The sequence below is a fragment of the Oryctolagus cuniculus genome, chromosome 7, assembly GCF_051225735.1.
Source record: "Oryctolagus cuniculus isolate XC-2025 breed Fujian yellow rabbit chromosome 7, ASM5122573v1, whole genome shotgun sequence".
In the NCBI taxonomy this organism is placed as follows: domain Eukaryota; kingdom Metazoa; phylum Chordata; class Mammalia; order Lagomorpha; family Leporidae; genus Oryctolagus; species Oryctolagus cuniculus.
Window position 1 is genome coordinate 130960187 of NC_142873.1, and position 27983 is coordinate 130988169.

Sequence of the window (27983 nt, forward strand, 5' to 3'; positions counted from 1 at the left end):
TGGCCTGGGAAAGCAGTAGAGGATGCCCTTGGGCCCCTGAACTTGCGTAAGGGACCTGGAAGAATCTCCTGGCTCCTGGCTTCGGATTGACACAGCTCCGGCCGTTGCGGCCGATTGGGGAGTGAACGAGTGGATGGAAGACCTATCTCTCTCTCTCTCTCTACCTCTTTCTGCCTCTCCTTATCTCTCTGTGTAACTCTGACTTTCAAATAATAAATAAATCTTAAAAAAAAAAAAACCTCATAGCACCATGACTACTTACTCACGGAGAAGGATTCATTACAGATTAGGAGACAAAGCAATTTATATCCAGAATGACTGCCATGGCTGCAATGAGCGCCACGTGCTTCTCCACCCTGGGCCTCGTCCTCCTGGAACACGCCCTCTTGGAACCCAGCCGCCATGCTGGAAGCAAGTCCAGGCTGCCCCGCAGGAGACAGGAGGCTGTGACACCACGTGGAGAGAATGGCCCCAGCCATGTGTCCCCCTGTCTGCTGCTGCATGAGTGACCCACAGCTGACATCGTGTGGAGCTGCAAAATCATGAGAAGCATTAAGTCATAGCTATTTAAAGCCACCAAGTTTGGGGGCGGTTATTCTGCCACAGCAGATAGCTGGAACACTCCGCCGTTTTTGTTTCCTAGGTTTCCGGAAGCATAGAGACCACCAGAGCAGAAGCTCCAGGCCATGAGTGCCCCCTCCTCACTGCATTCCCAGAAGGCAGAGTCTTGAGTGACACCAACCTACTGAACCTCCACCACCAAGCAGTCATTGTGCAACTTTCCCAAATGCCATCCCATGCTGGGGCTTTCATACATTAGCACACACGGTAACCTTGGGAGGTGAGAGTTATTGTCTCATTACTCAACTAATACCCTCATTACAGAAAAATCAGAGAAATGTAGACATTACAAAAGAGGGAAATATCCACTCCTGGTTCCACTACCCATAGAGAATTTCAGTTAACATTTAGTGTGTATTTATAGAAACCCAAATATATGCCATACGCATACTTACTTTAAACACATGATAAACATATTGTTTCATAACCTGCTTTTTCTACTCAAAAGCATCATGACTGGGGCCAATGTTGTGGTGTAGCAGGTAAAGCCGCTGCTTACCACAGCAGCATCCCATATGGGCTGCTCCACTTCTGATCCAGCTCCCTGCTAATGCACCTGAGAAGAGTAGCAGAGGGTGGCCCAAGTGTCTGGACCCCACCACTCACATGGAAGAAGCTCCTGGCTTTGGCCTGGCCCAGCCCTGGCCATTGTAGCCAGCTGGAGAGTGAACCAATGGGTGGAAGATTCTCTCTCTCCCTCTCTCTCTCTCTCTAACTCTGACTTTCAAATAAATAAACAAATAAATCATAAAAAAGACTGTCTCCTTGTGAACGAATGAATGTCTCCATTCAACAACATTTGCAGTGGCTGCAGGCTTGTCTATATGACAACATCAAGGTCAGCTGCCCCTTCTCCACCCATCCCATGCAGAGGGGTCTCTGATGGCCGCGTTGGTGACAAGTCTCTGAGGTTTCCTGTGGCAACCTCTTTATTACAAAGCTGAAGCCACTGAAGAGCAATGATATCACGACACCACTTAGAGAACCTGGAACACAGCCCAGAGTCAAGTGACACCTCCTGTCTCTGGAACAGGCTCTGTGATGCAGTGTGTTAGGCTGCCAGTTGCAAGACAGGCATCCCTATTGGAGCACAAGTTTGAGTCCCAATCCAGCTCCCTGCTAATGCACCTGCAAAGACAGCAAAAGATAGCCCAAGTACTTGGGTTCCTATCACCCACATGGGAGATCTGGATGGAGTTCCAGGCTCCTGGATGGGGTTCTGCCTGGCACAGCCCCAGCCATTGTGGCCATTTGGGGAGTAAATCAGCAAGTGATAGATGAACTAACTCTCTCTCTCTCTCTCTTTCTCTCTCTCTCCTGTCACTCTGCCTTTCAAATAAATAAAATAAATCTTTAAAAGAAAAAAACCCTCGCATCTCTGAGTACAGAGACCCCTGCCTCCAGCCAGCCCACAGCACTGAGGGCATTAACTGCAGGCCTCAGTGTGCAGATGAGAAGTTCCTCCAGGCTCTCGACTGGGTCTCACTCCCTCTTGTAAAGTGTGAGTCAGCTCCAGTATAACGGGTGAGTCAGCCAGCTCCTCCTGATGCATGTGCGTGTGACTGCCAGGTGGCGTCCAGGTGGGGGCTGGGTGGGGGAAGCGGGCACAGCAGAATACCAGCTAGGTGGTGGTGGCTCGGTTGGGGGAGGGGAGCTGTGCGCCTTCTTCAGATCCAAATCTAGGAATCAAGAGGCCCAGGTTTTGTACCTTCAATTTGCTACCAACTGCCCCCTTCGGAGCCATCTCCAGCCAGTGCCTTAACCTCTCTGTGCCCTGTTGCCTTAAGTGTCAATGTGTGTCGGGGGAGGAGCCACAGAATGGCATCTGGGAGTATTCTGTGCAGTTGTAAAGTTACATCAGCACAGGGCATGGCCATTACTTTCTTCTGGAGAAAGTTCTCTGCGTTCTAAGCACAAAGCAGCCGGGCCAGGTTCTTGTTTTTCTCATGGGTCCCTAGACCTCTCAGGGTCTCTGAGTCCCTCTGGTGTCTCTACTGCCCCCCCCCCCCCAACAGTCAGCTTCATTCCTCAGGCTCAGCTTTTATGCAGAGACTACCGAGTGCTAGGCCCAGGGTCAAGCCATTGAGCCTCCCCAGAGCGCCACACGGTCAAGATTATTCTGAGTCTCATTTGATAAAATGTAAACTGAGGCTCCTAGGGAACATGCGCCCACGGGCAGGTGGCGCTGGACCATAAATCCGGACTCCTGGACTGTTCCAGAAGTCCCTCCTGTGGGCTTGAGGAAGAGCAGCCCTGGGGTCTGGAGCTCGAGAGCAAACCTCTGCAGCGCTGGAGTCGGTGGGGCTTTGAGGACGTCACACACCGCAGGAGGAACAGTGCCAGGTTTCAAGCACTTGCTGTGTCCCACTCACACCCCCGCCATTTTCACAATGAAGATTCTCAGGTGAGAGCTAACATTGGATCACTTGCCCAGTTTGTTTCTGGGGCTCAAATGCCTCAATTGTGATTTACCTGTCTAGGTCGAATTCAATTTTAGTGGTTTTATTCTTGAGAATATTTTCATTTTACTTGTCCCAGTGGATCACCATTTATTTCAAGAAACATTGCAATCTATTTTTTAAAGATTTATTTATTTATTTGAAAGGCAGAGTTACAGAGAGGCTGAAGCAGAGAGAGAGACAAAGAGAGACAGAAAGAGAGAGAGAGGTCCTCCATCCACTGGTTCACTCCCCAGATGGCCACAATAGCCGGAGTTGCGCTGATCTGAAGCCAGGAGCCAGAGCTTCTTCCAGGTCTCCCTTGTGGGTGCAAGGGCCCAAGGACTTGGGCCATCTTCTACTGCTTTCCCAGGCCATAGCAGAGAGCTGAATTGGAAGTGGAGCAGCCGGGACTCGAACCGGCACCCATATGGGATACTAGCACTGCAGGTGGCAGGTGGCAGCTGTACCTGCTATGCCACAGCTCTGGCCCTGCCATTGACTTTTTAAATGTTTATTTATTTGAAAGGCAGAGTGACACACACACAGAGATCTCCCATCTGCTGGTTCACTCCCAAAATATTTGCAACAGCTGGAACTGGACCAGGCCAAAGCCAGGAGCCAGGAACTTGATCCTGATCTCCCATGTAGATGGCAGGGACCCAAGTACCTGGACCACACTCTACTGCTTTCCCAGGCACATTAGCAGGGAGCTGGATCGAAGTGCAGCTGCAGTACTTGAATCAGCACTCTGATGTGGGATGCTGACATTGCAAGCGGAGGCCCAGCCCACTGCACCACAATGCCAGCCCCCATCACAACCTTCGGAAGCAGTGTAATTTGTTACCCATGGCTCCTGAATATTCACACATCGCCAACCACAAGCACAGCTTCCTCTTCCATTCACAGGGTCTCCAGACGTCACAGAGAAAGCAGCTTCTGCAGCTCGGGTGCATGCTGTGGTGGGTATCTATAATTCCTGTCATCAAGTATGCAAGCATTACTTTGCACTACACCCAACACAGCTTGGTGTCCAGGTCATTATGTGCAAACCAACGAGTCCTGTTCTAGCCACAAAACCAAGTATTTCAGCCCCATTCCAGAGAGGGAAATATGAGGTTCTGACACTGCTGATCCTGCCCACTGGCCAGCTATTGGTCATTTGGAAATTGTTGGCAACCATTCCAAACTTTGCCACCTATTCTGCCACACATAATTCAGCCTGATGCTGCCACTCACTACAATCCATGGGCTGCGGATAGAAACGTTCAGCTTCTCTTTGCTTTCCAATATGCAGCAACTGACCCAGCTTCCAGCTCGTGTCACCTCTTGGCATCATACCTGACACACTGAACACGGAACAAATGTAAAGCCAGTGCAGGACGCTGGGACGGGCTGATCACAATATGCTGGACTCAGATTTGATGGAACTATGTGGAATGATCAACTGACCAACTTGGAAATGATGCTTGCTTTTTTTTTTTTAAGATTATTTATTTGAAAGGCAGAGATATAGAGAGGCAGAGGCCGAGAGAGAGAAAGACAGAGAGAGAGAGGTCTTCCATCTACTGGCTCACTCCCCAAATGGCCACAATGGCTGGAACCATGCCAATCTGAAGCCAGGAGCTTCTTCCAAGTCTCCCACGGGTATACAGGGACCCAAGGACTTGGGTCATCTTCTACTGCTTTCCCAGGCCATAGCAGAGAGCTGGATTGGAAGAGGAGCAGCCAGGACTAGAACTGGCACCCATATGGGATGCTGGCACCGCAGGTGGCAGATTTACCCACTATGCCACAGAGCCAGGCCCAAAACAATGCTTTCAATTCTCTTTGACTGCATAGATCAGACAATTTCCTATTTGACTCGGGGAGTTAGTATATTTCATACAAATACCTAGGGACAAACTCTTCAACTGAATACACTTGAGAGACTCTTCAATTGGTCCCTGGCGTTATTCCTATTTTACAGATAAGGACACCGAGTCTCAGGCTTAGGTACGATGCCCAGAGATTCACAGCCAGCAGGTGTCTCCGAAGCCTGCACTCTCCCACCACATTCTGTCTGCATGCTCTTCTTTCATTCTTTGGGTCATTCACTCCATTTCTTTCCTGTGCCGAATAGCTTGTTGGACACAGGGAAGGCAGGAATGTCTGAGCCCCTGCCCTGGTTATCTAAGGGGAAGATAAGGCTCAAATAATTGTAATCTAAGAGATAAGAGCCAGGCAAGGTACACAGCTTGTGCAGGCACTGGGTCAGGGGCCTGAATAAGCACTGCTGGTTGGGTTTGTTTATTTTTATTTTTTAAAAGATTTATTTATTTAGAGAGAGAGAAAGAGAGAAGGAAAGATAGAGGGAGATGTCTTCCATCCCCTGGTTCACTCCCCAGATAGCAGCAATGGCTTGGGCTGTGCCAGGCTGAAGCCAGGAGCCAGCCACAGCCCTGGCCCATTTGTTTATTTTTGAATGTTTATTTAGTTATTTTCTTCTACTTGAAGGAGAGAAAGAGGGAGAGAGAGAGAGATCTTCCAACTGCTGGTTGATTCCCAAATGCCCACAAAAGCCAGGGCTGGAACACAGTGAAACCATTAGCTGGGAGCTTCATCTGGGTCTCCCACATGGGTGACAGGGATCCACACTTGGGACCAAAGTCTGTGGACTTCCCAAGTGCATCTGCAGGAAGCTGGATGGGAAGTGGAGATGCTGGGACTCGAACCTGCACTCTAATATGGAACCTCAACCTCCTAAGCAACCCTGCTTAACACGCTGCACCACAATGCCTGCTCCCCTGACCCCCCTTTTTATTTAAGATTTATTTTGTTTATTTGGAAGGCAGAGTTACACACACAGAGAGAGGGAAAAGCAGAGAGGGAGGGAGAGAGGGGGGTGGGAATCTTCTATTCAGTGGTTCACTCTCCAAATGGCCACAACGGCCAAGGCTGGGCCAGGCCAAAGCCAGGAGCCAGGAGCCAGGAGCTTCTTCTATGCCTTCCACATGAGTGCAGGGGCTCAAGCACGGGGGCCATCTTCCACTGCTTTTCCAGGCACACTGGCAGGGAGCTGGATCGGAAGTGGAGCAACTGGGATTCAAATGGGTGACAATATGGAATGCCATTGTCACAGGCAGTGGCTTTACCCCCTACACCACAGCACTGGCCTCTGTCTCACTTTTAATCCAAGTGCTGGAATTCACACCCGCTACCTGTGTGATTTGAGACAAAGCATTCCCTGAAGTCTTAGTTTCCTGCTTTAGGAAATGGAGAGAAAAACACTCATCTCATAGGCGCTGGTGTTGTGGCTGCTCTGCTTCTAATCTAGGTCTCTGCCCATGTGCATGGGAAGCAGTGAGGATGAACCAAGTACTTGGGTCCTCGCCACCCATGTGGCAAGACCCAGATGGAGCTCTGGGCTCCTCCAACCTCGCCTACATCTGGCTGTTGGTGGCCACTTGGGGAATGAACCAGCAGATGGAAGAGCTCTCTCTGTCTGTCCCTCTTTCTCTGTCACCCCACCTTTCAAATAAATAAATAAGTCTTAAAAATTATTCATAGACTTTCTGTGGAAATTAAATTAACTGAATGTACTGTTTCTGGTCCAGGGGTCACAAGGAATTCAAGTTAAAAAAAGAGTGTTAATTGAAGCATAATATGCACAGAATAAGCAACAGGAACTGGGGATATACACAGTTCCATGCATTTTTACAAAGTAAACACATATGTGTGACTGGCACCCGGATGAGGTACAAATGTCACCAGCAGGGACAGGAGCAGAGGGTGGTAAGAGAGGCACTGGTCTCTCGCAGAAAACATAGCGGGGATGGGGTGCCAATAAATTCAGTCATCTAGATAAAGAATATTTTTGGCTTTTAAAATCTTTATTTATTTCTTCATTTTGCTTGAAAGGCAGAGAGTGGGAAAGAGACAGAGAGAGAGAGACACACACACACACACACACACAGAGAGAGAGAGACAGAGAGACAGAGTGAGAGAGAGGGAGATCTTCCACACACTTGCTCACTTCCCCAAAGCCCACAAAAGCCAGGTCTGGGCCAGGGTGAAGCCAGGAGCCAGAAACCCAGTCCGGGTCTTCTGTATGAGTGGCAGGGAGCCCAGGACTTCAGACCAGCTTCTGCTGTCTTCTAGGGTAGCTGGAATTGGAAGTGGACCTGGGACTTGAACCGGGAACCTCATGATGGAATCCAGGTCTCTCAAGCAATCTTAACCACCGTGCCAAATGTCTGCCTTGAATAATATTTTTGATGCAATGCTTCTGAAAAAAAAATGAAAATGAGAAAGAAAAACAAAACAAAACAAAACCATGATGACAAAATACCGAAATGTGAAGTGAAGACAGGATTGGTTCACCTTGCGGTGCTGACTCACACGGAAGCTCGGGGCAGAAGGAAAACATCGAGACTGTTGATCAGGTCTCCACCTGCCCATGCCCAGGCCCCGCTCCCCTCACAGTCACCCTGCCCCTGACTTCCTAGGGTAACCGGGCCCAGAACTCTGGTCCTGTAGGCCAGCTGTGCGTTGTTTCCTCGCAGTCACATGCTTCTGCACATTGGCCTGTCACTCCACAGGACCTCTGCCAAGTCTAGCCACGTTGTTGCGTGCCACGGAAAGATGCTCACGAGAGGCAGGGACGTGCACAGCCCGCGGTGCCTTTTGGAGAGACCAGTGTGGTGGCGGCTGGGACGAGGAATGAGCGGCGGCTCTGGCTTGTGCGGGTGGAGAGAATGTGTGGAGATCGGTGGGACTTCAGAAATCCAGAGTCCACTGGATACTGGGCACTCAGGCTGGGGCAACCGGCCGCCAGAGGAGCAACGAGTTGTTCAGCTTTTAGCGTGGCCAGTGGGACACGCCAAGGGCTAGCCTAGAGGCAGGCAGCTGTCTGGACAAGCCTGGCGCTCAGGAGAGAATGGAGAAGGGACAGGCTCCTCTGGTAGCCCCCAGCATCAGCGAGTAGGTGTTGGCATTGGTGAGAGCGCTTGCAGGGGGCCAGGGAGGGGCACACAGGGGACAGAGAAGGGACGCTGAAAAGCGTCCTGGGAGCAGGTGGTTGGAAGTGTGCAAATCAGAGTGAACATATTAAACACGGAAGGCGGTCGAGCCCGGCCCATCAGGCCCGCCCGGAGTCCCACACTGCATTCACCTGCAGTTGCAAAACATCGCGCGGATTAGGGGTTCGCCCATCCCTGCTCCCGCGAGCCCCCCTTGCATCAGCAGCAGCTGACTCGGCAGAGCCTTTTCTCCTGGCTGCCAGGCACACTTGCCTTTAAAGGAGAAACAGTCTTTTCCAGGCTCGCCCTACTCACCCGTGACTCCTGAGCTGCTCGGCCCCGCCTCCACCCACACTCCGCTGCGTCCCACCCACGGTGCGTGCGCTCGGGCACGCACGGCGCCAGCATCAGCCCGTGCCCCTGGCACCTCCTCTCCGGCCCCTGGGAGCTCTTTTCCTCCGACCGACCGGCTGGGGCTGGGACTGCTTGGAACCGGACCCAGAAAAGCCCGAGTTCCTTCCAGGGCTGAAGGCAGCCTCCAGGGAACAAAGGCTGTGGCTGTGGGTGCAGACTGGGAGAGGGGACACCAGCTCCCTCCAGACCCAGTGCGGGGGGGGGCTCTGTGCTGGAGCCTCCTCGCACTCGCTTTAGAGCCGCAGGTATGGTAGGCCTGTGAGAGGGCGGAGATATCTCCAGGTGCCTCCCTCGCTCAAAAACTCTGACGTCCACGGAGTAATCCCCTAGTCCTGGTACCTGGCATCTGGGGATCCTCTGTGATCCCACCGCTACAGACTCCTCTCGCCCAGATGCCTCCAACTTTCATCTTCTTTCTCCTTGGCCCCTGCCTGGGAGGACGTGGCCGGCTCTCCGGCTTCCCCTGCACCTTCGTATCTGCCCACCAGGCAGGTGCTCCTGCTCTCGTCCCTGCACCAGGCCTTCACTACTTCCTTGGGCTTTTCCTGGTGCTACCTCCGTAGTAGTTGCAGTTAAATTCTGCTCCTGAGGACTCAGTCGCCAAAATTACAAGCCTCGCCTCTGGTCCAGCGTCAGTAACTTCTGATGAATTTGCCCCCCCTCCAGTACCCTCTCCCGGGGGGCTCATAAACCATTTACAGAGACAGGACACCTAGACATGGGATTTCCAGCAGGTGTGTCATGGGGGTGTGTGTGTGTGTGTCTGTGTTTGGGCAGGTGGAGTGGAGCTGGGCGGAGCTAAGCTGTGCTCCTGGTCACTTTGCTTCGACCTTGAGTGCCCTCCTGACCATCCATGGGGGTGGACTGTACAAGTAGTCCAGCTTGTTTGGATGGACCTGTACACACATCTGTTATTCCCAGGGGTGACCCAAAAGGGGACTGTCGCACCCACTTTACAGATGTGCATCCTGAGGCTCAGAGAAGGGAGCTCAGGGACGCTTGGCAAGGAAAGAGCAGGGCTGGGTCTCAGGAGTCTGACCCTGGGTGCCCTGGGTGCTGTCCAGAGTCTTTGGTCCCTTTAGCTCTCTGAATGCGACCTTGGCACGTGCTTTCCCTTGCCAAGTACAGCCCTCCCCATCCACCTGATGAACTCGTATTCAGCCTCTTAGACGCAGATCAACACAAACCCCTTTGCTGAAGCTCTCTCTACTCTCTCTCCTTCCCTTGTAGGACAAGTTGTTCTCCTGTACACATTCTTGTGTTTTGTTTTGTTTTGAGATATTTATTTATTTGAAAGTCAGAGTTACACAGAGGAGAGGCAGAGAGAGAGAGGTCTTCCATCTGATGGTTCACTCCCCAATTGGCCACAAAGGCCGGAGCTACGCTGATCTGCAGCCAAGAGCCAGGAGCTTCTTCTGGGTCTCCCACGTGGGTGCAGGGGCCCAAGGACCTGAGCCATCTTCTACTGCTTTCCCAGGCCATAGCAGAGAGCTGGATTGGAGGAGGAGCAGCCGGGTCTCAAAACGGTGCCCATATGGGATGCCAGTGCTTCAGGCCAGGGCATTAACCTGCTGCGCCACAGTGCCAGCCCCTTGTGTTTTGTTTTTAATTTGAAAGAGAGAGAGAGAGAGAGAGAGAGAGAGAGAGAGAGAGAGAGAGATCTTTTATCCCCTGGTTCACCCGCCAAATGCCTGCAACAGCAGGGGCTGGCCAGACCAAAGCCAGGAGCCGGGAACTCTATCTGGGTTTCCCATGTGGGAGGCAGGAACCCAAGTACTTGGGCCATCAAATGTTGCCTCCCAGGTGCATCAACAGGAAGCTGGATCAGAAGTGTGGACTAGTGAAGACTGGAACCAGACACTCTGAGATGGGATGCAGCGTCCCAGGCAGTGGCCTAACCTGCCCCCCTACCAGGCATACATTTTTATCCCTATACCCTGAACTTGGTGTTGCTGCTGCTCATCCTCCCTCCTGTCTCCTCTCCAGTTCAGGGCGAGCAGTGAGCTCTCGTGCCCCTGTTCCTGGGAAAGTGACAGCCCAAGGCCAGCATGGGGAAGGAAAAGGTGTCTGCTTAGTGAGTGTGACTCAGGGACTGAGTGAGGCAAACCCACAACCGGGGAGAGGCAGTGTCCTGGAAGTGCGAGGAAGCACGGAGCTTCGGGGGGAGCGGGGAGACAGCAAAACCCCAAAGTTCCTTCAGGAAAGACTGCAAGTGTTGGTAGAACCGACTGGAGTGCGAGGGAAAGACACTCGCAAACCAGACCAGCTGCTCGCTTGTTCATTCATTCTTCATTCATTTGTTCACCCCTTCACTCCCCACCAGGCGTCCCAGCTACGGGAGCTGTTCTCAAGGTGCTCCCAGTCTGGGGAAGACCAAGGACAGGAGCAGGAGAGACAGATCCCACCTTGGGGGGATCAGGAACATTTTCTGGGGGAGGACCCATGCCCGAGGGGTTCTTGGCAGGCAGAGCACAGATGTGGCTGTGAGGTGCTGGCGGGGAGAGAAGGGCTGAGCTTGCGCACTGATGTCCCGGAGCTCGGGCCTCATTCCTTGCATGAGAGCAGGGGAATGAACGTGTCCGGGATGGCAGGAGGTGAGAGCGGAGGAGACAGAGGCCCTGCACATTGCAGCTGGCAGCAGCCGGCAGGGAGATGCAGTGGTGTAGACGGTGGGGTGAGCAGATCCGCGGATCCCCACCTCCCAGCCCACAGAAATCGGAGCCATGGGCAGCAGTGCCCAGAAAGGGCCTGCCTCCCCCTCGGGGCTTCAAGCCAAACTAGGCGAGCTCGCCAGCCAGCACCGGACACCCTGCCCAGAGAACTCCTGCGGTCATGTGGTCAGCGCAGCCTCCCTGTTTCCAATAGACAATAAATAACCCCACCAGGATCCCCTCCTCAGGGAAAAGGACTCCCGGCCCAACCTCGGGACCTCGGGCAGACCTGGGGACTGGGTGGGGCTGGAGGTTTCCCTTCACTGTACCCCCAAGCAACGCACCGGTGGAGCAGAGGACACCATGTGACCTCACAGGCAACAGTGAGGTCCCGCTGTGTGACAGCCTGGACTGAGGCCCTCATGGGCTCCTCTGGCGCTTCTAACTCTCATGCACATCAGAGTTGATGCACAAGAAAACAGGCTCCCAGACCAGAAGCCGGCCTGGACCCTACCAGGTTGGCACACCTAGGGGTTCCAAAAACTGAATGGAAAAAAAAAAAACATGGATCTCAAGATTTTTTTTTTGCAGGGCAGCCAGCTTACCTTTTAATTCCATGTTCTACAAGCTTGGGTAAAAGTGCCTGCTTGCAGCAGAGCTGGGCCAAGCTGGAGCTCTCCTGCGTCCTTAACCTTGAGGCTGAGCTGCCTATGGTACCCATCACCCGGGATGCACCTGAATATCCGGAGGGAGAAGGCAGCGTGGCAGAGGTGGTGATTCTGGGGCCCAGGTGAGACGTGGGTACGGGTCTCCAGGCCGGGAGCCCAGCCGGTGCCGCAGAGAGGCCTGGCTGGCCAACAGGAATGTGGGGGATCGGAAGAGGAGGGCGAACCCAGCCCCGGGGCCGGACCTGCTTGGTCTCCCTCCTAGACTCCTGCGGGCAGGTACTGTGCTGGCCACTTTCAATATTCACTCACTCAATCTTCCTAACGACGCCGCGGTCACCCCTATTTCCCGAAGTCACTCGGAGGCAGCGTCCTGGGTCTGAAGCGCTCTCCCCGGCCGCTCCCGGCTCGCTCGCCTTACAGCCGGGTACCGGCGCCACCATTTTGCCGGAGGAGGCCACCGAGGCTCAGAGAGGCGCGCGCGCTCGCCCAGGGTCACACAGCGAGCGCCCTCCCGGGCCCGGAGCTCCGCGAGCCGGGAAGCGCGGCAGCAGCAGCGAGGCCCGGCCCGCGCCCTCCGCCCCCTCCCGAGCGCCCCCTCCCCGCCGCGCCCCGCCCCGGACGTGTGGGCCGTGGGCCCCAGGCCCCGCCCCGAGCTCTGCCCACACCCCCCGACACACCGGCGGCGCCAGCCAATGGCTGGGGTCCTATAAACGCGGCTGTCCGCGCGCTCTCGGCCAGGAGGCAGGAGGCAGGAGGCCGGAGGCCAGGGCAGCACCGGCGAGCGTGCCGGACCCAGGACGAGCGCGCCAGGCAGCGAGAGGCCGAGCGACCCAAGTCGGAGTCAGCCGCCGTCGGAGTCTCGGGATCCGAGTCGCAGAGCGCCGCCCGCGCACCCAGCACTGCCAGAACCACTAGCGCAGCGCGGCCATGGAACCCAGCAGCAAGGTGAGCGGCGCGCCGCGGGCCTCCCCGCCCGGAACAAAGGCGCCGATCCTGCCGGCCCCTGCGTGGCCCTGGCCTCCCCGACCGCGCGGCCGCCTTGGGCGCCTCTCCAAGCCGGCGCGGCGCGGGTCCCCAGCGCAGCGAGCGCCCCGCCGGCGCGGCGCACGCGGGGCGCCTTCGGCTGGGGATGTGGCGGGCCGGAGAGCGCCGCGTGCGTAGCTGGCGCCCGCTCTCCATACCTGGCTTCCTTCCGGGGGCGCCGTGCCGTCCACGCGGCCCGGCGGGGGCCGGGGACACAGGGCCCGGGCGCCGCACGTCGCGCACGACCTCGGCGGCGGCGGCCCTGCGCCGGCTCCTCCCGGGGCGGGGGAGGGGGCCCGAGCGTGGCGCCCATTGGCTGAGCCGGCCGAGCCCCCGGCCCGGCCCCGGCGCGCGGAGGAGGCGGGACCCGCCCGCGCTCGGCCGGCTGGGGTCCGCGGCTACCCGCGCCCGGGCGCGGCACGGAGTGCACGGCCTGGCCTGAGGCGTTGACCGGCCTCGAGCCGGCCTCCCGGGGTGCCGCGGCGGGAGACGCTCTTCGGGCCCGGCTCGGACCGGGCGTGCCTGGCCCCAGCGGGGAGGTGGGGAACGAACGGCCGATCTCCGAGGCCCTTCCTTAATAGTCGTACTGACCCTGAAGTTTTTTTTTGCCCGGGCCCGAGGATGTGCTCTGAGGAGCAGCGCGGGCTCCGGGGGCCGGGGCCGGGGAGGCGTCCCGGGTTGCAGCTGCTCGGGCCCAGCGCACGCCCAGGGCCGGGGTACGAGGGCCTCTGCCTCTGTACCGACGAGGACCCTCGGGGGCAGACCGCTGGCGCCACGGGGTCTCGTTCCCTCTGTAGACCGGCTTGTCCTGTAAGGGGTCCTTATAGCTTGTCCGCAGAGAGGTTTCTTTTCAACACACTCTTGATGTATAGGACGGTGTTAGGTTCCTTTCCTCTCCCCCCTCCCCCCAGTCTATATCATTTTCAAGTCACTTTTTTTTTTTTCGTTTGAAACGCTCTCTTTCTTACTTGGATTTTCTCCTGTCCGGCTGGGAAGGCACCAGAGTAGAGTGCCCCCGCCCTTTCTTCCTGGGACGAGGGGTGGCTCTGAACTCAGAACTGCCCCGCTCCGCGGGCCGTGGAGGTGTCAGTGGGACTGAGCGCCGTGGCGCCAGGCCGCAGCCTCCGCTGGGAAAAGGCCTCCCCACATACCTGTGAAGCCAGAGGACTTGCTCCATCCTGCCCTCGCCCTGGGGCTGCAGGTGAGGTGAGACCTGGAGGAAGCTGTCCCCTCTGGACAGGCTCTGCGCAGGCGCAGGTGGCACCACGGTGGGGTGTCACTAGATGGAAGCCGAGGAGGAGCGCTGGCAGCTCGTGGCCAGGGCTGAAGTCCCGACAGGTCCCTGTGCCATCTCAGGGCTCTGGCGGCCACTTCGCCTGTTGGGCCTCAGTTTCTCTTCCGCAAGACAAAATTCTGTTTAGCCTTGAGACCCCAGACACGGGCGTTTCCGAGTGGAGTGGATCAATGCAGAGGAGGTGTGGAGACAGAAAAGTGGAAGGGAGAATCGACAGCCACTCATGGTTTCCTGGGCCCTTGGCTAAAAGCCTTTGCCGTGTCGCTCACCGTCCAGCCCTGCTGGTTCCTCCCCGGGCTGAACTCAGAGAAGGGAAGTACCTTTCCTGAAATCACCCAGCTTGGCCGAGCTGGATCGGAACCCAGGCTACTCAGAAAGGGCTTTTGGTTCTGTCGCCACTGCCCCTTTTCAGGGCACTTCTTAAATTTTGGGTGGAGGGGACAGCGTTAGCTTCACGTCAAGGGCCGTCCTTGTGCCAGCCCGTTCCAAAGGCTGCACCGTGCTTTGGTGCTGTGCTCACCACACTTTCCACCACCCACCCCATCAGTAAACAGCTTGCAGCCCCTCCTTCCTTGTGGTTTGTCTGTATTTATAAATTAAATGCAAATGTTTATATACTCTAAATATACACGATATGCATGCGTTATGATGTTAGTAGATTATATGTCTGCAGGAGGTAGAACTTTCAAGAAACAAATATGAGGTAGATGGTAGGGGATTCTAAGTCCCCCAGGGGTCACCTTGTGTACATTCCAGAATGCAGTCCTGGCCTTCGGAGCCTGCCGATCTGATCAGCCAGCCCGGCCTTTCTGTGCAGGATGTTAAGCTGGTGCCAGGAGAGCTTGGATCGCTTGCCTGTGTGTCTGGCTCCGAAACCTTGGTTCTGCTCTGCCCCCCTTCATCTCCTAGGACCTGGGACTTGACTGGGCTGACTCACTCCTGTTCTGTTGTGCGCCTTGCAGTTTGTAGTAATGAGCTTAACTGAGTCGGAAGGAAGGCGGGGACAGGAGGAGTCCCGTCGCATCCCAGCCAGTTCACCCACGATCCCCCGTGAGCAGCAGGCAAGGCTGAGCCCTATCTGGGGATGTCTCGCACCTTTGGGAGAACTCTGGGCTGACCCTGCCCCTGCCTCCGCCTGGCTGACCAGGCTCTGCCCCGCAGTCAGAAGAAATCGGGGATCTGTGGGGCTCTCCTGGTGGCCCCAGGCGCACCACCGATGAAGCCCTGCAGATGGGTTTTGAAGCTCAGCTTGCTCTATTTCCATCATTAGAGTATCTGTCCCCACGGACGCCCCAAAAATGTTCCTGCGCCTCCCGCCACCTGTACCTGGGTCTTGGCCTCTGTCCAAAAGTCCGGTATTCTGGTGATGGGAGCATTTGGGGGCCAGGATGCCTGCCCCCCCCCCCCCCGCTAGTATGAATCACTCAGGTTAATCATTAAAGCTCCTAGCTTTAATGGTTTCTCAGGAAGCTGGGCGGGGCATGCCAGGCCCAGAGCCCCCGTGGTTCTGCCTTGGGCTTCCCCCTCCCTGCCTGCATTTGGGTCCTCCGAGAGGGACTTTTGAGGCTGTTAGCTCCTGGAATCCTCCCATCTGCCCACAAGTCACAGCAGCTGTATAGTCCTAATAAAAAATGACTTTGCCAAGGTCGCACACTGAGCCCACCCCCCCAACACACTGCCAGCCGTTCCAAGATGGTAACAATGATAAGGAAAGCCGTAGTCGGAGGGGTCTTCCAGCCATGGCCCAGACCTTGGTTTGGCGGATGACAGAGAAGGGAAGACACTTGTCCAAGTTAAGGCTTTCACAAAAGATTGGAGGGGCTCTGCAGCAGTTAAAAAAAAAAAAGGAGCCACTTTCTTTCTCACCTCCGCCCCCATCATCTGTCCCTGGGGAGGTAGGACTTTCCAAGCTGTGTGGATGCAGCAGGAGTCTAAAAGTTGGATTCGGCTGATTTGACTCACTTCTGTGAGTGCAAACGAAACATTAACTGTTCCCATGAAGCATTTGACCTTGGAGAAGCCGCTTTGCTGCAGCCTTGGTTTCCTTCTCTGTAATGTGTGGGCCTCGCTGCTCCGGTAGATGAGGTGAGACTGGCCCTGTGCCCTCAATCCGCCTGGTGGCTATTTTAGATGGAAAGGCCCTTTGTGTGGTCAGTCGGGGCGGACAAACAATGTACACAGCTCCGAGATGATCCTTGCCCACTGCTGAGCCACCCAGGGATCCGACCCTACTTGCTCCGGAGCTGGGTCAGCCCCAAATCCGCAGTAATCAGCTTGTGACTTCAGGGAGCTCAGCTTCGCCCGGTGCCTCCTGGTCACGGGGTGTCGGGACCCAGACCTCTGCTCCAGCACCAGGGGTGTGGGCATCCCTTCCCCTCTCCCCCAGGCTGGCAGACTGCAGGAGGCCTGGAACAAAGGAGAAAGTGTGCATCGCTGGCTTGCAGCCTGAAACCCCTTCCCCCCACCCCCCTTCTGGGCACAGAGGTGACAAAGCCACTCAGTCTGGTAACCGGCGTCCCTAGGATGGCAGAGGCCAGGACAGCTCCTGGCTGGACTCATAAGCTCCGAGAGGCTGTGTCCAGGTCAACAGGCCCAGCCCTGGCCACCAAAACAAACCTGCGATTGTTACTTCCCTCAGAGGGCGGGGTGGAGTGGAGCCTGAGGCTCTGTCCTCCAGCCACTGGGCCTGGCAGTAGCTGACGCATGAACACGGGATTTCGCAGTAACTGAGCGGGCCTCGCACCCCGGCCGGCGGAAGGTCGCGTTTGCCCTTTCTAGGGCTTCACTGGCTTTTGCCTCCCCAGGGTCTCCACGTGCTCTGAAGTGGAGAGAGCTCTTGGCAGGCCCCAGCTGATGGGACATGTGGCTGCCGAGGCCTCTGGGGACAGAACATCTGCCCGAATGGCTTGGCCCAGACTTCCGGTTCCCCCTGCCCACTTGTGTGGGAGTGGGGAGTAGAGGACCCTGCTTCCGAATCAGCTCTACTGTCTGACCTTAGGCCAGCCGCACCTCTCGTTGGCACTGGTGTCTGGGTCCCTTGGGAGCTGGGCAGTGCCCAGGAGGCCTTTCACAGCCCAGCAGGAGCCCCGGAGCCACCAGATGGCTGTAGGGCCCTCTGCTGGAGAAAGGGGGGGGAGGCCTCTTGGGCTGGGGCCCAGCTTGAGGAGACTCCAGCAGAACCTCCTCCTGCCCCTGGCTGCTGCCTCCTCCGGCTCCCCCTGGTGTGTGATAACTTGGAGCAGCCCACACAACTGTATCAGAGCTCCCGCTCAGGGTCCCGGCCCCCCGGGGCTGGCGTGCTACTCCGGGCTCCCCTCTCCTCCCAGCCCTTACCCATGGCATGGCCAGGAGCAGCACCGAGCTCACAACCACCCATCATGTGACACGGTAGTTGTGAAGTCCGGTGTCCCAGTGGGCGTGGCCGCGTCATCGCTGTCCACAGCCTGGTGGTGGCAGTCCACGAATGGTGGCACTGGGCGCTGGTCTGAGCACAGCTTGAGTGTCCAGACAGCTCGCTTTGCCATCACTATTGTGAGGGACACTGCATGCCGGGCACTGCCCAGCAACTCCGCCTACCTGCAGGCTCCATCCTGGCCCTAATCCTCTCTGCGGAGTAGCCCCTCACTGAGCCCACCAGCCACAGCCTGACAGAGGCATGGGCAGCTGCCCCCTTGGGAGTTAGCCTTGTGAATGCACAGTGCCCCTGTTGCTGGTGCCTGTCCTTGCTCCTGCCCACTCACCCCTCCAGGCCCCCAGACAGGAGGCTGTTCCCACACAGCCAGCATGTGGGGTGTATAAGGATGAATTAACGTCATCTTTCTAAGATGCTGATTTGTAAAAGATTTAAGCTGTTCATGTGTGTGGAGCCGCCCACCCCTATCTCCCAGATATAAGTGGGGTCTTCATAAAGTTCATGGAAAATGCATACTATGGAAAACCTGTGAAAGGCAGAGTTACAGAGAACGAGAGGGAGAAATGGAAAGGGAGGGATTTCCCATCCACTGCTTTGCTCCCCAAATGGCTGCAACAGCCGGGACTGAGCCAGACCAAAGCCAGGGGCCAGGACCTTCACCTGGGTCTCCCACGTGGGTGCAGGGACCCAAGCTCTTGAGCTATCTTTCACTGCTTTCCCAGGCACACTTAGTAGGGAGCTAGATTGGAAGTGGAGCAGCTGGGACTCGAACTGGCACCCACATGGGATGCTGGCGCTGCAGATGGTGGCTTTACCTGCTATGCCCATCCTGCATGAACTTCAAATATTTTTTCCTTCAAGATAAAATTTGAATTCCATTTTCCACGAACTTTTTGAATCTTTACATGGTGTGTTGTGTTGTGGGGTTGCCGCTTGCTCTGAGACTTCTGGGGCGCAGGGAGGGCAAGCATGGGCCCCAGAGCTGTGTCCAATAGAGTTCCTGATATTCCAATTTTTTTCTAATACAGAAGTCATAGAACCAATTCTCATGACACTTAACAGGCGAAAGAATGTCTTCTCCAGCTGTAACGCATTGGTGCTTGCCTTCACAGATCTCTTGTCATGCATGTGTTGATGCATGCCTACAAATGTCATGTTTGTGCAACTGGATCATGCTTTCTCCATTGTTCTGCCTGGCCCTTCTTGCTCACCAGCCCAATATGTGCAGCGCCTGTCTCTGCGCACCCCAGCCAGCGCCGTTGTACAAGCCCCAGGGCTCCTCGGGTATCAGTCAGCATGTGCAGATGTGCTGCGTTCTTTCCAACAGCTGCGTACTATTCCATTACAGGCATGTCCCACCGTGATGCAGATTCACCACCTGATGTTATGACAAGCATTTATTTTCTGCCTTAGCCCTCGACTGAAATGTCAAGTTCCCTGGGCAGGGATTAGGGTTAGTTTGTCATCGAGGCCCCATTGGCTAGGATAGGGTTGGAAACATGAATTCAGGCATAGCTTTTCTTTAGCAAAGTAATTTTTTTTCTTGGAAAAACCTCTCAGGGAGAACTGAAGCTTTAGGAAAAAGACTTATTTTTTGAGAGAGAGAGACGTAAAGAGGAACTCCCATCTGTTGGTTTACCCCTCAAAAGCCCATAAACTGGGAGCTGAGAACTCAATCCAGGTCCCCCACGTGGGTCGCAGGAGCCCAGTCACTGAGCCATCACCACCCGGATGTTCCTTCGCGGGCAGCTGGAGTCAGGAGGTGAGCAAATGCAGGTGTCTTCACTGCTGAGCCAAACACCTGTTCGTAGGAAGAGACTTTTTTAAGGCCCCCCCAGTGGAGGTGGGACTTACACTTGTGTGCTGGGAGTGACAGTGACCTTTGCATATGCCCCATCTCACCATTGAATGCATACCACCTCCAGGGTGGCAGCATCTCCAAGGTCCCGTTCCAGTCTGAGGGTCTGGGCACACAGCCCAGAGGGCTAGTCAATTGCGTTTAGCATCCCATAGGATGCACACTTCTCGGATTATTTAGGGAGGATCTGATTTTTCCTGGGAGGCTTTGACAATCTTGGGCAGTTTCACACTTTGGGTTCAGGGCACCTGGGGATTAAAGCAGAGGTTGGCAAACTTGTTCTGTAAAGGCCAAATAGTAGTAAAAATTGTCAGCTTCCTGAACCATCTGGTTTCTGCCTGTCCCAACCACTCAGCTCTGGCGTTGTGGCATAAAAGCAGCCATAAACAAGACATAAACACACGTGTGTGGCTGTGTTCCAGTAAAACCCAGTGGTCACTGAAATTGGGATTGAATATTAGTTTTCACATAATCACAAACTGTTGGTCACCTGTCCCCTGCTGCTTAGAAATCCAAAGCCTGTTCTGAGCCGGCCACTGCATTTGGCCCAGAGGCCTTAGTTTGCCAACCCTGCCTTGGAGCAAAATCCAGTGAGGTGGCCAAAAAGTTTCTGAGCTTGAGACGGGGCTGTCTCTGCTCGGAGCAGGCGAAGCGCAGAGCGTGGCTGCTGGAACCGAGTCTGACCTACATAGAAAGCACCAGGTAGAAACCTTGTTTCCTTCAGGAACCCAAACCCGGAAGCAGGGGGGAGGATCCGAGCAGGAAGGGAGCAGAATTTGGCACCAGAGACCCCCCAACTAGAAACTTCAGGGAATCCAAGGGCCCTCTGGCTATGCACGCACCTCTTCCTCTCTGAGCCTCCCACTTTCTCCTCTGTGAAGTGGGAGCAATCTCCCCCTACCCCACCCCAGCTGCTGTGCAGTGCTTAAATCAGGATGTGTGAGCGGCCGCTGGCAGGGTGCCCAGCACCTCCTTGCTGGTGCCGCCGATAACTGCGCCTGCCCGCCCTCTCCTCTGGTCTCTGCCCTACAGCCCGGTGAGCACCCTCTGCCTCCGGGGCCACCGTGGGGGTGCTGGGGACGCTCAGCCATGCGAGAGTCCTGACATCACTTGAAGGCTCCCAGGAAATGACTCTCAGGGGACCGTGTACCTGAGGCTTCCGCCGTGGGCCAGCATTGGCTTTCTGGAAAGACCAGCCAGGATAGAAGGAGGTAGAGGGTGAAACACCAGGCCGGGAATCCTTTTGTTGGCCGGGTGTCCTCTGGCCTTAGACTCCTTATCAGGGAGGATGTCAGAGCAATCTGAAAAGTTGTAAAGTCTAGAACTTTGTTCAACTCTCAGAAAAGGAACGCATGCAAAGTCAGTAAAAGGGGAGCTCTCAACTAGACCCCACCTGCCCATCCCCCCCGCCCGAGCTTTGGGCAAAGCAGGCAGAGGGTCCCCTGCCCTTGTGTGAGGGAAGCCGTGGGAGGAGGACGAGGACAAGACAAAAGGGAGTGACATCTGGATTCTGCAGGGAACACCCTGCCTCTGAGCGGCAGGGCCACACACCCTTCCTCTGCCAATATTGACTGAGGGCCTGCTGCAGGCCAAGCCCGGGGCTGGAGCTGCCGAGGACAGGCACAGGGGCACCAGCCAAAAGGCTGTGGTTTTGCCCAGGCCAACCAGCATCCCAGCCTGTGCAGGAGAGGTCCTCAAAGCAAACACCTCTTCAGTGGCCTCCTGGGACAGAGAGAGCTCTTGGTGGGCTTTGGGACCTCCAGAACTGCGGGCAAGGTGTGGGGACCTTGAGCTCAGGCGGTGGCTGGACTGGGCATGTGGCACTCCTGGGAGAGCTGGGACTTGAGTTTGGTCCCCTAACTTCAATATCTCTCTTGCAGCCCATGGGCTTGGAGAGGAGATGTGGTGGGGTCTGCCAGGCAGCTTCCACTTATCAGAGCTGACGTGCCAGTCCTCATCAGGGGTTTGAGCAACAGCTGGGTCAGAATAGCAAAACAGATGCACACAGAAAAGTTACATGGAGTAGTGGTGGATTTTCTGTGTTTTGTGATAGCTCTGGGAGGTCTTTGCCCTGGGTACTCAACTGCAGAGACTAGAAGATCCTGGTTATTTATTTGAAAGGCAGAGTTACGAGAGAGAGGTCTTCCATCCACTGGTTCACTCCCCAAGTGGCCACAACAGCCCAGGGCTGAGCCAGGCCGAAGCCAGGAACTAGGAGCTTCTTCCAGGTCTCCCATGTGGGTGGCAGAGGCCCAAGCACTTGGGCCATCCTCTGCTGTGTGTCCCAGGCCACTAGCAGGGAACTGGTTGGGAAGTGGAGCAGCCAGAACAAGTACCGGTGTCCATATGTGGCACTGCCATGCCAACGTGCTGGGCCCCCCACGTCCATTCTTAAAGTATTAAGCTGGAGGCTGAGATCACAGCTAGGCCAATGGCCTATAGGAGAGCAGAGAACATTTCTGAAGACAGCTGCATTCCCAGGGGGTGGTAATAGGCCTCTGTGGGGGGGGGGGGGGAGAGTCTAGGCTCCACATTGCTGCACACGACTGAAAAAGGTCCACCAGAAAGGCACAGCTGGCGGCACTTTACCCTTCTCTAAGTCATCATCAGCTATTCTGTTAGCTCCACACCTAGGACAATGCCCATTGTGTGAACAGACTGCATTACGGCCCTTCAGCTTCGGCGTCAGGCTGGCAGGAGCAGGTGGTACAGAGACGGCCCAGTGGAGGTGGCTTCCTGTCCGTCCCTTCTCTGATCTGGCAAACACTTGTGGCCCATGATGGGCACCGATAGAGGCTGGCAGCCAGGGGCTCGGAGCGGCAGCCACGCCAAGCACCCCGCTTCTTCACCTGGACCTGTCGGCCCATCTCTCCCCTTGCACGTACCGTCCTGTCTGCCTGGAATGCAGCCTTGCTGCTGCTTCGCCACTTGGCAGACTCCCTGTGTGCCCCCACAGCCCAGCTCCAATGTCATCTCTTGGGAACCCATCCCTGACTTCCCCCAGGCAAAATTAAAAGTCTGTCCTGCCAGGACTCCCACGGTGCCTCGTGGCACCCCCCCACACACACACACACATTGAAGCCCAGACCTCTTTTCTTCGTCTGCCTCCCCGCTCTGCCCCAGCCCCAGCCCCCCAGGGACTTGCAAGCCCCTTCCTTCCATGGCGTCACCCAGGGCCCCAGCTCCAGGTCGGGGCCTGGAACATGCGCTAGTGACAGGATTGCAGTGGGTCCTAAGGCAGCAGCCTGCCTGGGTGGGTGTGAGTATAACCAGGGCGTGGTGGGCAGGTTTCCTAAAGCAGAGCTTGGCCTTGACCTGCCAGTGGCAAAAGTCCACCACAGGGGTTTGTCCTTGGCTCCCAGCAGCCCCCACTATCAGAGGCTGCAGGGGGGCCCGAAGGATGACGTCAGAGGCCTGGAGACCTCTGGAACATCCGGGCGGGACTTAAATAGAACAGGGCCACTGCTGTGCATCCTTCGCTGGCTCATGCTCCGCTGGCGTGTGTTTGGCCAGATTCATGGGTCACCGATCTGTATTACTTTTCACGTACTATTTTTACTGAAATTGCTTGTTTAAAGTAATAGGAGGATAGGAGACCTCTCTCTCTCTCTGTCTCCACCTCTCTCTGTAACCCTGTCTTTCAAGTAAATAAAAATAAATCTTTAAAAAAAATAAAGTGGGGCCAGCGCCATGGTGTAGCAGGTAAAGCCATTGCTTGCAGTGCCGGCATCCCATATGGGCACCAGTTCGAGACCCGGCTGCTCTACTTCCAATCTGGCTCTCTGCTCTGGCCTGGGAAAGCAGTGGAAGATGGCCCAAGTCCTTGGGCCCCTGCACCTGCATGGGAGACCTGGAGGAAGCTCCTGGCTCCTGGCTTCAGATTGGCGCCATTGGGGAGTGAACCAGTGGATGGAAGACCTCTTTCTCTGCCTCTCCTCTCTCTGTATAACTCAGACTTTCAAATAAATAAACAAATCTTTAAAAAAAATAAAGTAGTAGGAATTTGAAGGATTTGTAAAAATTATTTTGAATAGATGATCCACTCACATGGTCCAGAATCCAAAAACAAAAAGTGCAAAAAAGAGCCGGCGCCGCGGCTCACTAGGCTAATCCTCCGCCTAGCGGCGCCGGCACACTGGGTTCTAGTCCCAGTCAGGGCGCCAGATTCTGTCCCGGTTGCCCCTCTTCCAGGCCAGCCCTCTGCTGTGGCCAGGGAGTGCAGTGGAGGATGGCCCAGGTGCTTGGGCCCTGCACCCCATGGGAGACCAGGAAAAGCGCCGGCTGCAGCGCGCCGGCCGCGGCAGCCATTGGAGGGTGAACCAACGGCAAAGGAAGACCTTTCTCTCTGTCTCTCTCTCTCACTGTCCATTCTGCCTGTAAAAAAAAAAAAAAAAAAAAAAAAAAGTGCAAAAAAGGATATAAAACGATGTCTTTCTCATAGCCCCTCCAGTTCCTCCAGGAACAGCATTCATTTTCTTGCCCATCCCTTCCTTAAAAAAGATTTATTTATTTACTTGAAAGAGTGAGAGAGAGAGAGAGATCTTCCATCCACTGGTTCACTCCCCAGGTGGCTGCAACAGCCGGGGCTGGGCAAGGCCAACGCCAGAAGCCTGGAGCTCCACCTGGGTCTCTCACGTGGTACAGTGGCTGGGTCAGAAGTGGGAACGGCGCTCACACGGATGCCAGCATGGCTGGCGGTGGTTTAACCTGCTGAGCCGCAACACCAGCCCTCCTGCCCATTCTTTTATATAGAGAGATGCATAAATATCCTCCCTCCACCCCGCCCCCACCCAGCCAATTTGGTTTTTTTCACATGAAAGGTGACATGCAACCCACATGCGCTGAAGCTCACTTTTGCTTAGCACTGTGGCTTGGAGACTGTCCCAGATCAATCCATAGAGAGAGCTTTCTTCTTAGGTATTCCGGCTTTTTTTTTTTTTTTTTTTTATAGCTGAGCTGTACCTTATGAAATCATAGGTTTGCCTTGCTGCTTTTCTAGCTATTCTATTGTGTACTGGAAAAATATTTATCTTGCGTACCCTGAGCATCACATCCTGGATAAGCCAAGCAAAAGCACGAGGCCCAGCGCCTGGCAGGGTGCACGGCTCAGTGCCTGAGCCCTCCTGCTGCTGCTCCTCACTGCCCTACAGCAGCCTCCACAATGCCAGGGGCCACCTGCAGACTTGGGCCTGGTCCGGGTCGTTTTTTTTTTTTTGGAGGGGGGGTGTGGCAGGGAGTATGGCAGGGGGCAGAGCACGGAGGGGGCCCCATGGAGTAGAGGCTTGTCAGGGGCTCACTCAGAGCGACAGTCCCCAGTCTGAGGGCTCCCCGAGGAGTTGAGACAAAGCAGGCTTTTGAACATGCAGAGGTTCGCCAAGGAGGGGCAGGTGGACCGGCCAGGGGGGTCCTGACACGGAATGGGTGTGAGCTGGGCACCGTGGCCGGGCGGAAGCCTCTTCCCTCTTTCCCAGCTTCTGATGGGAGAGCCTTGGCTCTCGCAGTCGCTGCCTGATGGGCTTCTGGAGAGCGCAGGGACCGTACTGGGAACCTGTCTGATGAACAGCCCCGCCCAGCGCTATCAGCGCTGATCTCGAAGTCAGGGCCGCTTCTGGGTTCTGTGTGGGAACCGGGGCGCACAGCCAGGCTGTGGCGGGCTGAGGCAATCCTCCACGAATGTGACTCAGGAGTCTGGGCTTCCTACCCGGCCCCCAGACACACACACACACCCTCTGCCCAGCCTGCCGTGGTGCCCGGCCTGAACACCAGCCCTGCCCTGGGCGAGCCTCCCCGGGTTCCGTGCTCCCGTAGCCAGTTAAGGGCCTGTCTGATGTCACATTTCTTGGCTCCCTCATTTGAAAAGCCGGAAAGAGTTCTGTCCCTTCCCTAGCAAGGCAGACACCTCGCCAGCCTTTTACCTGTCTGTAAGCAGAGCCCTTTCACCTGCTGGCCCCATCCCTTCCTGCTGCCTTCGCGCCCTCAGGCTTCCACAACACCACCCTCCCCTCCTCCCTTGGCCCAACACGCGTCCTCGCCTTGTGTCGTGTGCTTTTCTAAAGCACATTCCTGGCTGCTATGTCATCCGTGGCCACACAGCCCTGAGAAGCTTGTGGTTTGGGGAGTGTTGCCGTGAGGGGTGCTGGGTGGGGCGTCTGGAGCCCTGAGTTCCCCCCAGGGTCTCCTGCCCCATGAGTGGAGGCACGGGCAGGGCCAGGATCACCTCTCCAGGGCTCACCATCATGGTTGCCCCGATTTTGCAGACAAGCAGGCAGAGGGGAGAGGGCAGTCTGACCTTCGCTGATAGTGCTCACGGAGCAGACGGGCTGGGATCAGGAGCTTCCCCCATCTGTGCTGCTCCCATTTGCACCCTTTTGCGCGAGAGTACCCCCCAGAGAGTCAGGAGCCACTGAACCCCACGCGTGGCTCTATGGAGAGAATGAGGCTCCGGAAAATCTGACGCCAAGACCCGGCTGCAGAGAGAAGACCCTACTTGCCCTTTCTCCCCAGGAAGTGATCTGGCCGGCCCAGTGTCTAGAAGTCAGCAGGGCTGGTTTGGCCACCCGAGGTCAGGAAGTGGCCAAGTTTCCTGGGAGAAGGATGGGTGTGGTGCCAGAAGGCAGGCAAGATATCTGAGCATGGGAACCTGCCAGCCCGAGCCCTGCCCTGCGGTAACCTGGGCCCAGACACGCCTGTAACTGTGGTTTGTTTCTCCGCAGAAGGTGACGGGCCGCCTCATGCTGGCCGTGGGAGGAGCAGTGCTCGGCTCCCTGCAGTTTGGCTACAACACTGGAGTCATCAACGCCCCCCAGAAGGTGAGTGCTGTGGCCTGCATGGCTTTCAGACACCTGCTCGCTCTGCTGCACCCACCACCTGTTTGTCATCGGCATCAGTTCACCCTCTGCCTCCACAGCCAATTGTCGGACCCTGACCGTGTCAGAGCCTCCTAGCTCTGGCCTTGGGATTGTGGGGCTGCGGGGCTCACAGACTTGGGGGTCTTCATAGGTCATCTTCACCAACCTCCCACCCAATGTGAGCTCTCACGACAAAGCCACACTCAGCACAAGGATGCTGCCCCGGTATGGCGCCCCCAGGACTGCAGGGTTTTCCTGGTGCTTCTGTCACTCGATGCCCACCGCAGCCCTCTAAAGACAGGCAGCCTGGTGGGGAAGCTGGCCGGAGAGGAGACACCTGCCCACCACCACCCGGCTGGGCAGAGAGACAGCTGGTGTCAGCCCTTCCCTCCAGGTGGTCCTGGAGCCTGTGCTCCTCACCCCCCCCACCGCCTCCCCCTGACCCACCTACACCCACACACAACTCACTCCCTTGTAAGGCATTCAGTTCTGGGTTGACACTGCCTCCTGTCCCTGGAGGCCCTGTGCCAGGCAGAGGAGAAAGGGACCCGCAGCGGAAGGAAGTCTGTTCTGACTTCCTTCTCTCCACAGTGCGTCCCAGATCTGTCCTCTCTCATTCACTGGGATGTCAGGGTTAGGAGGGCCCTGGTGATCACCTGCGGCCCCACCTTTGTGCCTTAGGGAGGAGAGGGGAGTGGGGGGACAGGGAAGGGCAAGAAAGCAAACGGAATGGAGTCATTCCTTGTACCAGGCATTCTGCGTGTTTGCACAAGGTTTGGGTGCTGATTTCCATTTTATAGATGTGGAAAACTGAGGCCCTGGGTCACATAGCCAGGGATGGTCAAGCCAGAACGGAGTTCTATTGTTCACACAATCTCAAGCTGTCTTCCTAACCAACCGGCTGGGCAGTTTAAATGTCCGCGTCTCCCCAGGGAGATGAGATGGCACTGCTGTCAGGGCCACGCTCCCCGGCCAGACAGCCAGGACAGGAAAATGAGTGTGACTGGCTCCTCGGGCTCACAGGCCTGTTGGGGGAACTGAGCAGTGTCTGGCATCAGAGCTGGGCTTCCTCCAGATAGGCAGAGGTTGGCTATGGGGACCACGCCCGATGCTGGGGAGCAGGTCACCAGGAAGGCTGGGGCTGCTGAGTCATGCCCAGCTGCAGCCCAGCTGACGGAACTTTTCCAGACTCGCCTGGACATGGCGACTGTGGGCTCAGGCTTGGAACAGCCCCAAGCCCTGCTTCTTGCTAAGTGCCCTGAGCAGCCCTTGCCAAGGTGTGTGCTTCGGAGCTGGTGCCCTTTGGGAATCCTTGCACATGGGCAGTCTGTCTGCAAGGCGGAGGAGGATGCAACCGAGGGAGGCTGGCTGTCCACCTCGATGGCACACTGGGGGCTCCTGTACACCCCCAGATTCTCACTCACTTGGGTCTGGGATGCTGTTTGGGTCTTGAGTTTTCAAGCATCCTGATTCTACTTGTGCAGCCAAGGTTGAGAGCTGAAGGACTGAGCGCTGTCTTGAAGGAGATCGTAGAGTGAGTTCATGCCTGAGGAGGCACCCAGGGCAGGAAAGAGGAGGAACCAGAACAGAACCCCAGCAGCAGTGGGGAGGCAGGTGCAAGCATGGGAGTAAAATACCCAGGAAAGAGGAAGTCCGGTGTTCAGGAAGGCCTGGCCCTAAGGTGAGCGGGAGGAGAGGGGACGCCGGGGAGCCCCACGATGCAAATGCACGCGAGAGCTGGACCACAAAGGGCCTT

General features: G+C 56.1%; 1 protein-coding gene and 1 long non-coding RNA gene across 4 annotated transcripts in view; one reads left to right on the plus strand and one right to left on the minus strand.

Moving 5' to 3' along the window:
• Positions 1-6912: 6912 nt before the first annotated feature.
• LOC127493468 (uncharacterized) lies at positions 6913-13101 on the minus strand. Of its 3 annotated transcripts, XR_016211068.1 has the most exons (3): positions 12102-12328; positions 11730-11859; positions 6913-7326 (listed from the first exon to the last, which is right to left on the minus strand). It is a non-coding gene; the product is annotated as an uncharacterized LOC127493468 (long non-coding RNA). The 3 variants fall into 3 exon arrangements; XR_016211069.1 differs by lacking the exons at positions 11730-11859; positions 12102-12328 and adding an exon at positions 12974-13101; XR_016211070.1 differs by lacking the exons at positions 6913-7326; positions 11730-11859 and adding an exon at positions 9735-10064 and having other exon boundaries at positions 12102-12388.
• SLC2A1 (solute carrier family 2 member 1) overlaps positions 12594-27983 on the plus strand; it is a 29699-nt gene continuing 14309 nt past the window's right edge. Inside the window, 2 exon segments of the mRNA NM_001105687.1 lie at positions 12594-12737; positions 26093-26188. Of these exon segments, the coding sequence (NP_001099157.1) occupies positions 12720-12737; positions 26093-26188 (114 nt within the window). The 5' untranslated portion in view covers positions 12594-12719.